Source organism: Atta cephalotes, assembly GCF_000143395.1.
Source record: "Atta cephalotes unplaced genomic scaffold scaffold00008, whole genome shotgun sequence".
In the NCBI taxonomy this organism is placed as follows: Eukaryota; Metazoa; Arthropoda; class Insecta; order Hymenoptera; family Formicidae; genus Atta; species Atta cephalotes.
This window is the reverse complement of record NW_012130072.1, coordinates 6,928,472-6,942,169: the sequence shown is the minus strand read 5'-3', so window position 1 is coordinate 6,942,169 and position 13,698 is coordinate 6,928,472. Positions and strand designations below refer to the sequence as shown.

The window sequence follows — 13,698 nt, the reverse complement described above, 5'->3', positions numbered from 1 at the left end:
TTTACTTACTACACACACACACACACACACACACACACACACACACACACACATACACACACACATGCGCGCGCGCGCGTGTCTGTATAAAAGTACAAACTTCTATTTGAATTCCGAATTATAATATCGTCATTTGCTATTTATACTTATGTACAAGATATCCTAAAATTTGAATAAAAATATTACAGCAAAAAAATTTTTGAAAAAAAATTGCCATTTATCATTCTGAGTATAAGTTTTTTAGATACAAGAGTAAAACTGGCTAGTTATAGATAAACGATTATTTGTCCATTAGTCACGCATCGATATAATTACAGTAATCGCGTATGGCGATTCATGGACAACGACACTGTTTAATTGTAATCTATAATTGGTCAGTTTTAAACTTTACGAGTATATTTTAAATATTACTATTCAAAAATGAAAAATGATAAATTTAAGTTTTTAATTTGTTTTTTTTCAAAAACTTTTGTTGTAGTATTTTAATTTTCTAGGAAAAAATGCTTCATATATAATTATATATAAAAATGACATATTTTATACATACATATATATATATATATAAAACGTATCCATGTATAATTTTATTATTTCATTATACAGGGTGTCTGGAAATCGCCATTTCATAGGCAGGTAAAACGGATTAAACTGAATCGAAAAGTCCTTTATTATTTTGTAAGTTTCCCCAATAGTTAACGAGAGAGCCGAATACTACTGCGAAGTGTATACGCCTACCGATCGCTTGGCGCTTAGGCCGTGGGAAGCGGGGATAGCCTGGCGTCCGAGCTATGGTGGCTTGCGACGGTGTGCGCGGTGCATGCCAGCCAATCCTCAACTCCTAAAGCCCGCGCGCCAAGCGATCTGTAGGCATATACATTTCGCAGCAGTAGGCTGGGCGAGCGCGCTATCTTTTCGGCTATCTTTAAGGATATCTCATTAACTATTGGGGAAATTTATAAAATGGTAGAGGACTTTTCGACTCAGTTTAGTCCGCTCTATCTGCCCATGAAATATTTGGCGATTATTTCCAAACACCCTGTATATATATTATGTATATATATTATATATACATTATTTCCCGGGTGAATTTTAGAATACTTTATATAGAGATTAGCTTTTAATATTTAATATTGATTAAATAATGTAATTTTAAAATCTAATATTCTTTTGCATTGCAAAAACGTAACAATTAATACAAAAATTCATTATTAAACAGGAACAATAACATGTTATTTTTAAAAATTAATAATAATGGTAATGATTGAGAAAGGAAGTAAGTAGTGATAACGATAACGTGTTATTTAAAAAAAATATTTATATAAATTATATTTATATAACGTTCCCAACTTTGTAAATGCATGTATATGTTTTTTTCTGGGTACTTTTATTGTGAATGACAACTATAACATTTCTTATAAAAAATTAATAAACTTGTATATGAATCTTTAATAACATAAAGAATATCGAGATTTTCTATTTCACACCAAGTATGCTGTAGCTTATGTCTTTAGTTATCAATAGCGGTTACAATTCGATTACGTAAAAATTATGTTTGGGACTTTGATAGAGTAAACTATGTCTCTGACATCTTTCAAAAGAAGGCATAGCCACGTTTGGTACAGATTTATGCATAATAAAATTATCCAACTATTTTCTTTTAGTAAAACCTTTGACAATCATCTGCACATAAAACTATTTATCTGCAAATTATATTTTGCATTCCAATATCATGTTTCAACAAGACAGAGCCTCCTTTCATTGGAGCTTAGAGACCATCAAGTATTAGATGTAATATTTTCAGATCATTAAAAAGGCTAAGGGCGGCGAAGTAAAATTTTTCAGTGTATGAAGTTCCCGAAGATAGATTGAGGGAAAGAAAACGAGGGTGGGGGGGATAAATATATTTTTTGATACATATCTTTTTTATATGGCAAAAGTAGCCACTCTAATTTTATTTTTTTTTAAATAAAATTATTAATGAGCCCATTTAACTTATTATACTATTTAACGATCGATCATTTCTCGATACATATATAATGTCATAATATGATTTACGTTTTTGTTTCATTGTCGATTGAATATAACTTTTTAAATGTCTTAAATAAGAAAATGATCTTTTATTCGAACAAGTTGATGTAGAAATCGTTAAAAGAACGCGAATAAATTTTATATATTCTGATACAAGATCTCTGATCTCGGGATTGTCATGTAAAAAAGATATTGCATTACATCCTTCAAGCAATGCAGTGGCATTTTTTGTATGTTTGTAATTCCTAAATTATAATTTCTAAATTTCTTCTCGACCAAATATTATACAGATATGAAATTTAGTATGGAATTCCCTACATTGAATCATTCAGTGTATGGAATACTCCATACTAACAATATACTGGAGTCATCATGCTAAGGGGTTTAATATTGCTCTCTTGAATTTATTCTTCTGATATTACCAAAAATGTAAATGGTTTTATAAATGATGTGTTGGAGCTGAAGAAAGGAAGCAGTTTATTTACGGTTGCTTTTAGAATATCGTCTTAATTTTGTGTTTTCCCAGATAACATAAAGAGTTTAAAAAGAATTCAGTGATATATCATCGATTATAAATTCATTATCAGATGCAATAAGAATTCTTTTTTTCTCGTCTCAGAAAAAGAGAGGTTCTAGATTTAAACTCTGGCTGAGGTAATATTTTTTGCAATAAGTTTTTTATAATTTTTCTAATTTAATTTAGTATAAATTTAGGAGAGAGTAGTAGCATTTCAGAGTGATTGTGTCGAAAGTCCGAAAAGCGCGCAATCATATCTGAAATAAATTTATTTAATAAACTATACATATCGTATGCGAAATATCTAATTTCGATCAAAATAATGGAAAAATTTTCTGTTAATCTATTAATATTTTTTATTTATTTCTTTTTGACGTTAAGGCAATGTAATTTTATCAAGCACAATCGAAAGGACAATCAAAAACACAAGGAAATGATATCGATTCTTTTTGCTATTATTATATAAAATTTTTTTGAGATTTGACAAACACAAACGGCATCATGTTGTGGGCGATTCATTTGTGTGCTCTTTTGCTGTTTGCAAACAGTTTTTTTGCTTGCAAGATTCAAAATAAATTATGGTGGAATAACATCTATCAGATTTATCCGAAAAATTTCTGACTTAGATGTCGATGGAATAGGCGATTTAAAGGATAAGCATATGCTACTAACTGTTGTGTTACTAACTGTTATGTCGTTTAATAAAGAATAACGAATTATTAAATTAACAATTACAAATTCTATTGGATTAATTATTGTACAATTATATACCTAATCTGAAAATGTTTATCTAAAAATTGAAAGTTTGAGCATAATAACAATGACGATAATTAAATCTGTATTTTTTGCATTGTCAGGGATAACTTCGAAGTTGCGGAAACTGATATTAATGCGATTTGGCTGTCGCTCATATATACAAGTCCTATGATTGATTTTGGATACGATATATCCGATTTTGTTGACATCGATCCAATTTTTGGTTCATTTTAAGATGAAAGATTTTAAAACTCTTCTGGCGCGCGCTAAAAAGCTTGATCTAAAAGTGCGATGACTAATATTTTGCATATTTATGAATATAATTTTTATGTATATAATTTTTTGTATTATAATTATAATTAATAATATTTATTTTAGTCTGCATATGTGAGAAATTCACAATAAATACTAGACATTTAAAATGCTTATTACGGTCGAAGCTGGATCTTCATTGCTTTAAAATAATTTAAGCTTGAATTATTAATTAATATATATACTATATATGTACTTGCAGATATAGATGCACAGTAGTCTTTTCGAACTGCACGAATTGTTTTTCCGGACTATAAACGCTACAAATGAGAAAAAAGTACAATATGATATATAATATATACAACTGCCGAATACTATTGCGAAATGTATACGCCTACCGATCGCTTGGCGTGTGGGCCGTGGGGAGCGGAGATAGCCTGGCAAGCGCGCCGTCCGAGCTATGGAGTGCGCGGCGCGAGGCGCTTACCAGCCAATCCCCAACTCTCAAGGCCCACGCGCCAAGCGATTGGTAGGCATATACACTTTGTAGTAGTAGGCCGGGCGAGCGCGCGTATTCGGCTATCTTTAAGGATTAATATCTCATTAACTATTGGGGAAATTTACAAAATGATAAAAAACTTTTCGATTCAGTTTAGTCCGTTCTATCTGCCCATGAAATATTTGGCGATTATTTCCAGACACATTTCCCTGTATATTATACGAAAAATGTACAAATGAGTTTGTATCTTTAAAATAAAGTTGAAATATAAATTCGTGCGTTTTATAATTAAAATACAAATTAAAAAATACAATTAAAATTTACAAATTACAATTAAAAAAATATGTATAAAAGAATTAAGAAGGTGTTATTTTAGAATTATTAATTCTCACAATTTTTGAAAATCTTTTTGATTAATTACAGAACGTGTTGAAATTTTGGTTCGATTTGAGTATAAACGGATTCCGTGTTGATTCGGCGCCTTCATCATTTATTTATGAAGATCCAGAATTGCTAGACGAATCTAAAAGTAACGTAGACAGTGTCACGTCGCGAGAGTATTTGAAGTATATTTATACCATGGATTTAATCGATATTATAAATTGTTTGGAGAGTGGCGAAAATTCGTGGACTCATATCAAAACATAATCAGGCTCAGAAGGTGAATGATATACGACATTCTGTTTCTTTTTTTTTATTAAAATCATTTATCGTGTTTTATTCTTTGTACATATTGTAAAATTTTCTTTCTGATTTAGTTGATGGTGATGGAGGCGTACTCCGATCCTAAGCACTATGCAATATTACTATTATAATTTACTTCCCTTTAATTTCAAGTTTATTACAAATGTGACAAACGCAACATCATCTGCGCAAGAATTTAAACAACAAATAGATCTGTGAATGAATTCGATGCCAAGAGGTAAAATCGCTAATTGGGCGATACGTAGTTACATGTATATGAATGAAATTATCATTATCTTAATGAAGATAATGATGATTTAATTTAAATAAATTAATTTAATATTACATATATATATTTAATATTTTTATTATTTTGTTATAAAACTCAACAAGATGCTTAAGCTGTTGTAAATGTTACGTGAAATTTTTATCTAAATGTATATAATTGACAAATATCATCAATTTTATCGATTTAAATCCTGAAATTGCAAGTTATTTATTTTAAATAAATATGTTAAGCTTGGATTTTCTCTCTTCAAAATAACAAAGCAACTATAATTCAAGGCTACTGGAAGTCAGCGCAATTGTTGCAAAAAATATGAAAAAATTATTTCATACTGTTCTGAAGTCTTCTTTATTTAACTCACTTTGAAATTTTCTTCAGCATTCATAAATATCCTAAATTATGTTGGTTAAGCAGTGCCAAGGATCTGCCAAGGATAAATTCAAATTACTTGTTAATTTGAAATTGCTTAGACATATTCGAGACGGTTTAGTCGGAGAAACATCATATCTGTATAAAATGGCACATTAACAATTCTATTGAATATAGTATTGAATATAGTTAAGAAATTCCAAAGCTCTATGGCATGAAGGTTGAAGTTTATTGAGAATATCATCACTTTTGTGAGTGACTCCGTTTTCTTTCGCGTTGATTCTCAGCAACCTTGAATTGCCTTGTTATTTTATTTATTTTATTTCTTTGTATTAAAGAATCTATTTAATATAAGAAATTCTAAAAGCTCTTAAAATTATTGAAGAATCTATTACAACAGATTTATCTTAATTGCATTCCATAAAAATAAGAATTCCCTTATTTTTTTCTATAGGCACTAATTTGATATAAATTTTTTTCAGATGGGAAATCACGATAATCTCCGAGTTGCCTCTCGTTATCCTAACGACCATGTTGTCTATGGTCTTGGCAGTGACATATAACAGTGAAGAAATTGGCATGATGGACAAGAGAGATATATCTTGGGAAGATACATAGGACCCTCAAGAGTGTATTGCGGATAAAGAGAAATTTGAGAGTACGTCCCGTGATCCTGAACGCACACCATTTCAATGGGACGCGATAAAAAAATGCAGGATAATAAAAGATAAATTTATATCCACCACAGTGTATTTAGTAAAATGAATAACATATTTTTCCAAAATCCGGCTATTTAATTATTTATCTTTACAGGTTTTAGCTACAGCAAATTCGACGTGGCTTCCAGTACATCAGAACTATATGAAATTGAATCTGGTAAACCAGATGGCAGCCGATAAATCGCACTACAAGATTTATAAGATCTTAGCCCACATGCATCAAACAGAATCAGCCCTTACTGAAAGAAGGGCTGGTTCTGTTTGTTTATAAATCAATTACGACAAACAATGACACTGTTCTAGGTATAATCCAAAATAATGATAGCCGTCGTGTTGCTTCTAATTAACTTCAGTGATGATGAACAACAAGTTATCGATTTATTGCAAGAAGAATTTCCTTCAAAATTGAAGGTCAAAGTCTCCAATATGGTTCCAAAGTGACACATGGGTACAGTTTACACGTTTTCTGAAATATAAATAGTTAATTAATGACAAAAATAAATAATTTTTGTTTTTTAATTAGTGGTTTGTACAGAAATTGTTCAGATAGAACTGCTACTGCTATAAAAAATATATTTCTTCAAATAATATTTTGGTAAGAAATTGTTTATAGATTTTTAAAGAAATTATTTTTAAAAATACATTATGTTATAAATGTTGAAAGAAAATATGTTCTATATAAATTAATTATTATATAGTAATAATTCTAATAATAATAATAATTCATTTCTGTTCTTCTGTTTATAGAAAATTGATTGATGTAAACAAGATATCTCTATCTGCTCAAGCTATTGTAATATACACGACCATATAAATACATAACTTTCTAACTATATCTATCTACTGTATATTCTAAAATTTGTTAACTGTACTTGTGCTTTCTTGCAATAACTTTTCTTGCAATAAAAAAGACATAACTTAAGTACAGAAATCCTTGTAAAAAAATTAACTATACACTTTTGTCATATTTGTGTACTTATAATTGGAATTTTTGTCTAAAACTGTGTTTGAAACTTTGTTTGAAACTTTGTTCGCTATTCTGTTTCATTGATTTATTTCAAATTATGTAAGTCTAAATAAAAAATTCTGATTTTTAGCATATAAATCATGATACAAAAGGGATTCAATTATATATACAAAAGGGACTCATTAATTGTAAGTGACAGATAATAAATATGCATGATTCAATAGATTTAAATTTATATCTACTATAAATAACGCTATTGAGTAGCGGATGTTCATGATTTCATAACGTCATGAATTTATTTAATATGGATTTTGACGAGAAACTCTTTTATCAGTATTGATATTTATTGAATCACTGCGTATTTATTACATGATTATTGCCACTTACAATTAGTAGCGAAATTGAATCCTCCATAAATCATAATTGAAAAATCATTTTAAGTCTTCTTTAAATCTTCACCTTTTATCAACATTTATTCTATTTTAATAAAACTGCAAAAGTAGCAAAAAATGTACATTTCAGATATATTAATTATCTTATGATCCAAATGATTCCACTGCTCTATTCATGTTTTTTTATTTCGTACATATAGGTCATAACATAAAGACGTTACAGTTAAAAATACTGAACCGCAGCCTCTTTGTCAAAACAATGTTTCATACTTTGTTTCATACTTTGAGTGTCTCTTTCTCTCTCTCTCTCTCCTCTTCATCGATTAATATATATATTACTTATATAACTATTCATTTGGGGTTCAAAAAAGATTTTAGTTGTCTTCGTCAAGATTGGACATATTTCAAATACTAGATGATTCGAGAAATCGAATAAAACCAATCCTACATGGTACACAAAATATGATCATAATAGCGAAGTTTGAACAATTGCACTCAAGGGACTCATTTTACAAAGTTATGCATACTTTTTAATCCTTTTTTTATGCTCTATAATCCTAGCTAAGTCTCAATGTTATTCAATCGGAGCCCAAACTGGGCATAGTTCTTTTTATTGATCCAAAGAAATAATTTTTTTGAATATGAATAAAGAGATATTTCTTTGAAATTAAAATTTTTTTTTAGTATATATATCTTATATAATGTATATATATCTTATATAACGTATTTATTATTTTTTATTTGAGCTGACGAAAAAAACGTATCGCCATTGATTTAAATGTTATGTATTAATTAAACAATCGGAATTACTTTAAAATAACTCCGAGTGAAAAATGAAACGTAACAAGATAACTCTATGATCATTGTGTATGGATTTTCTATCGTGATAAACAACTAATATCTCCCTAAAAGATCTAAAAGATTTATAAGTATGATGCATCATACTTATAAATGATCAGTCAGTATATGTATGCCTAACATTTGAACATACAACGTCTTATGTTCTGACTTAAAATATGCATGATGTTTGGGTGATTCTTGGTTATGTAACGAACCATATGTCAGACTCATTAATTTTTCAATTGTTCAAAGAAATATCAGCTTTTTGTCATGGAAATTATTATGATGGAAAAATTCCAGTTAGGTAATTATAGTGATAATGGACTTAATATTTTTTATTTATTTCTTTTTGAATGCAATGTTGAGGTAGCGTAATATATTGTCAAGCACTATCGATAAGAAAGATATCAATATAATTCTCTTCGCCAATGTTATATATCAAGGTTTTGCACGATTTGCATTTTTCGGCCGATTTTCGATCTGTCTTCGCCTTCCTATTCTTTTCATCATATCGTCCAGCGCGCAATATAAATGACGCTTAAGAGCGTATAATAATCGCTCGTAAACATCCACCCGCTTGGGTTGTTCACGCTGTAAACTTCATTCTATCTTTTCCTTTTCATTACATAACTAAGATAGAATGAAGCAACGCGTATAAAATTGAGCGCTTACACGTTGCTTCATTCTATTCATTCTATCATAGATATGTAACGAAAAAAAAAAGATAGAATGAAGTTTACAGCGTGAGTATCCGAAGTGGGTGGACTGCATGTCTATAAGTATTATACACTCCTAAATGTCAAGTACTGCGCGCGGGACGATGAGATGAGGAGAGTAGAGGAAGGTGGAGTCGAGTCAAAAATCAAGAAGTGCATTCGTGCCGAGTACTGTTACATATAAACAATTTTGAGATCAAGCATTATATTGTTGGTGATGTGCTTGTATGCTTTTTTGCTCTTTGCAAATGGTTCTTTTGCTAAGATTCATAATAAGCCATGGTGGAACAATAGCGTTGTCTATCAGATTTATCCGAAAAGTTGTGACTTAGATGCCGATAGAATAGGCGATTTAAAGGGTAAGCATATACTAACTGTGTCTTACTGTTATGTCTTGTTTAATGAAGAATAATGAATTATTAAATTAATATATAACAATTACAATTCTATTGGATTAATTATTGTACAATTTTATATACCTAATCTGAAAATGTTTATCTGAAAATTGAAAGTATTCGAGCATAATAACAATGACGATAATTAAATCTGTATTTTTTGCATTGTCAGACTTCGAAGTTGGATAACTTCGAAGTTGGATTATATTGCGGAAACTGGCATCAATGCGATTTGGCTGTCGCTCATATATTCAAGTTCTATGGTTGATTTTGGATACGATATATCCGATTTTGTTGACATCGATCCAATTTTTGATTCATTGAAAGATTTTAAAACTCTTCTGGCGCACGCTAAAAAGCTCAGTTTAAAAGTGCGATGACTAATATCTTGCACCTTTATAAATATAAATTTTTTGTGTTATAATTACATTTAAATATAAAATATCACTAAAGTTTTTTATCTCTGTTTATTTGATTTTATAAAAACATTTTTTATTATTTTTTATTTTTTATTGCTACTTTGGAGTTATTTTACAATATTCTTACAGATGGTTCTCGATTTTGTGCCGAACCATACATCTGATAAGCATATATGATTCCAAAAGGCTCTTTAAGGCTCATAAAAAGTATAATTATTATGTATGGGTAGACGGCAGAAATAATGACGATAAAACACCGCCTAACAATTGGATTAATGTATTTGGTGGATCCGCGTGGACTTATGTAAAATCACTAAATCAGTGGTATTTACATCAATTTGAGTATAGACAACCGGATTTAAATTTCCGTAATTCTGCAATAAGAATGGAGATGTTAGTAAGTGTAAATAAATTATTATTAATTAATTTAAATTATTTTTATGTTACTATGTTTGCGATGGGGAAAGTAATGGGATACCATTTACTTGGGATTGTAATTATCCCAAGTGAATTTTTTAATTTGACATGAAGTCGGTTGCAGGAAAGGTCATAATCCCCAGTAATAGGGCGACGACTGATTGATTGATTGTTATTATATTGTATTTTTTTTTGAAAGATACTCCTATAACTCAAAACACTTAATTTTATTTATTTTACTGATAAAAGTAATAAATTATGATTTACAATTTTAATAAACTATAATAATAAATCTTACTGCATATATTAATAATATATTACTTTAAATACGAAGCGTCACTACGGTCTGAATGTTAAAATGTTGATTTAGACTATAGTGCACTTCATATTTAAAGTAACGTATCTAACATAAACAGTCTTATTTCCAATCTTATTATTGTATATTAATAATATAATTATTAAATAAATATATTAATATTTTATTAATATGAAACATAAATAAAAAATTTTAAGACTTTCGAAATTGTCAAATATTAAAGTGTATACAAACGAAGATTAATAGAAATTAAAACACAATAATTGGAACGCTAATTAATTTGTGTAAAAGCATTTCTTATTCAAATTATTTGTTTAATATAAAATTTAATATAAAACTTAACATAAATTTTTCTGCTGTTTGTGATTACTGTTTTTTTTTATTTTATAATATGGAAGTATAATGAAATAAATTAGTTCAATAAGTTACATAATTCATTATTATAAAAATTTATTGGTCTTAATTTTTTATTACACAATACTTTTAATTTTTTAATTTATTATTTGAACTATTTTATTTAACATTTATGACATATATGAAAAATGTATAAATATAAAAATGAGTTTATATCTATAAAATGTAAATTCGTGTAGATTTTAATTAGAAAAATATGTATAAAAACGATTAATAAAAAGAATCACAGCAGAATTATCACAAATTTCAAAAACATTTTTGTTTAATTACAGAAAGTTTTAAAATTTTGGTTGGATTTGGGTGTAGACGGATTCGGCGTTGATTCGGCTCCATTTATTTATCAGAATTGCGAGATGAACCTAAAAGTGTAGACGTCGCGAAATTATAAGTATTTGGAGCACAATTACACCATGAATTTAATCGATACTTATAAGTTGTTTAGAGAATGGAGACATTTTATGGACTCATATGCTTTAAAACATAATCAGGATCAGAAGGTGAACGATATACGCGATATTTTGTTTATTTTTTTATTAAAACTATTTATTGTGTTTTATTCTTTGTGCATGTTTTCTTTCTGATTTAGTTGATGGTGATGGAGGCATACATCGATCCTAAGCATACTATGCAATATTACGATTACGACTTTCTTCCACTTAATTTCCATTTTATTACAAATCTTAATCCAAAATCTGTGCAAGAATTTAAACAACAAATCGATCTGTGGATGAATTCGATGCCAAGAGGTAAAATTGCAAATTGGGCGGTACGTAGTTATATGAATGAAATTATCATTATCTTAATGAAAACATAAATTTAATATTATACATATATATTTAATATTTTTATTGTTTGTTACAAAACGCAGCGAGATGCAGTTGTAAATTATTATGATATAATGGCGATGTGTGAATCTTGTCTTAGTTGTCTTATTTTTAAAGCTAAATATACTACAATATGTGCGTTGCATTATATTTTAAAGAATATATATAGTATTTAAATTAGTATTTATAGACAAATATTTTAAAGACATTTTTTTTATTATGAGAAAGAAACAGGAATACTGTGAAAAAGTTATGAGAAATTTTTATCTAAATGTGTATAGGTGACCAGTTTTATCATTTAAAATCTATAGAATAGAAAAGATCCAAATTGCAAATTATTTATTTTATTCCTTTATAAATTAAAGAATCTATATAATATAAGAAATTCTAAAAAAATCTTAATTGATGAAATCTTTATTGATGAATCTATTGCATAAGAGCAGATTTATCTTCCATTTCATAAAAATAAGAATTTCCTCATTTTTTTTTATAAGCAACAACATAATATAAATCTTTTTTCAGATGAGAAATCATGATAATTCCCGAGTTGCCTCTCGTTGTCCTGATAGATCGGATCAAATGATCATGTTGTCTATGGTCTTGCCAGGCTTGGTAGTGACATAACGGTGATGAAATTGGCATGGTGGACAAGAGAGATATATTTTGGGAAGACATACAGGACCTTCAAGCGCATATTGCGGGTAAAGAGCATTATAAGAGTGTGTCTCGTGATTCTGAACACACGCCATTCCAATGGGACGCGATGAAAAATGCAGATAAAGGACAAATTTGTGTCCATCACAGTATTTAGTGAAAATAAATAAAATATTTTCCTAAAATCCTGCTATTTAATTATTTATTATTACAGCACATTCGACGTGGCTTCCGATAAATCACTATAAGGAATTAAATCGGACAAAACAGATGAAAGTCAAATTGCGCTATAAAATTTACAAGAACTTAGTCCACATGCACCAAACTGAACCGGCTCTTACTGAAGGAAGTTATAAATCAATTACGACAAACAATGACACTGTTCTAGGTATAATCCGAAACAATGGTAGCCGCGTCGTGTTGCTTCTAATTAATTTCAGTGATGATGAACAAGTTATCGATTTGTCACGAAAAAAACTTCCTCCGATATTAAAGATCGAAGTCTCTAGTATGGGTTCTAAAGTGACACAGTGAGTACAATTTATGCATTTTCTGAAATATAAATAGTTAATTAATGGCAAAAATAAATAATTTTTATTTTTTAATTAGTTGTTTATATAGAAATTGTTCTCAGATAGAGCTACTACTGCTATAAAAAATATTTCTTCAAATAATATTTTGATAAGAAATTGTTTATAGAATTTTTAAAGAAATTATTTTAAAAAATATTATTTTATAATGTTGAAAAGAAAAAATATATATATTTTTAATATAAATCAATTAATTCTATATAAATTATTTTTATATAAATTCTGTATAAATTAATTAGTAATAATTCATGTTTGTTCTTTTGCATTTATAGGAATTTGGTTGATGTGAAGAAATTAATTCTGTCTGCTAAAGCTGCTGTAGTATGCACATCCATATTAATGCTATAAAGCTGCAGTATACACGTCTATAGAAATACATAACTTTCTAATTATATTTATCTACTATATATTCTAGAAAAATTGTTAACTGCATAATTGTAACTGCACTTGTAAATTGTAATTTTTCTTGCAATAAAAAGATATAACTTGAGCAAGCAATTCTTGAATAAAAAGAATTAATTGTACATTTTTGTCATATTTGTGTATATAATTGGAATTTTTGTCTAATTTGAAACTCTGTTCGCATATTCTGTTTTATTGATTTATTATTTCAAATTATGTAAATATAAATAAAAAATCTTGAT

At 28.5% G+C, this 13,698-nt stretch overlaps 1 protein-coding gene and 1 pseudogene across 1 annotated transcript; both read left to right on the top strand.

Annotated features, from left to right (window-relative positions):
• The first annotated feature begins 3,046 nt into the window (after nucleotides 1-3,046).
• LOC105627387 lies at nucleotides 3,047-6,381 on the top strand (annotated as a pseudogene).
• Nucleotides 6,382-9,242: 2,861 nt separating this feature from the next.
• LOC105627385 (maltase 1-like) lies at nucleotides 9,243-13,402 on the top strand. Its single transcript, XM_012208668.1, is given in 11 exon segments — nucleotides 9,243-9,421; nucleotides 9,593-9,791; nucleotides 9,969-10,028; nucleotides 10,030-10,236; nucleotides 11,259-11,336; nucleotides 11,370-11,483; nucleotides 11,573-11,752; nucleotides 12,333-12,430; nucleotides 12,432-12,587; nucleotides 12,668-12,994; nucleotides 13,327-13,402. Coding segments are annotated over 11 exon segments (1,674 nt in total).
• Nucleotides 13,403-13,698: the final 296 nt, after the last annotated feature.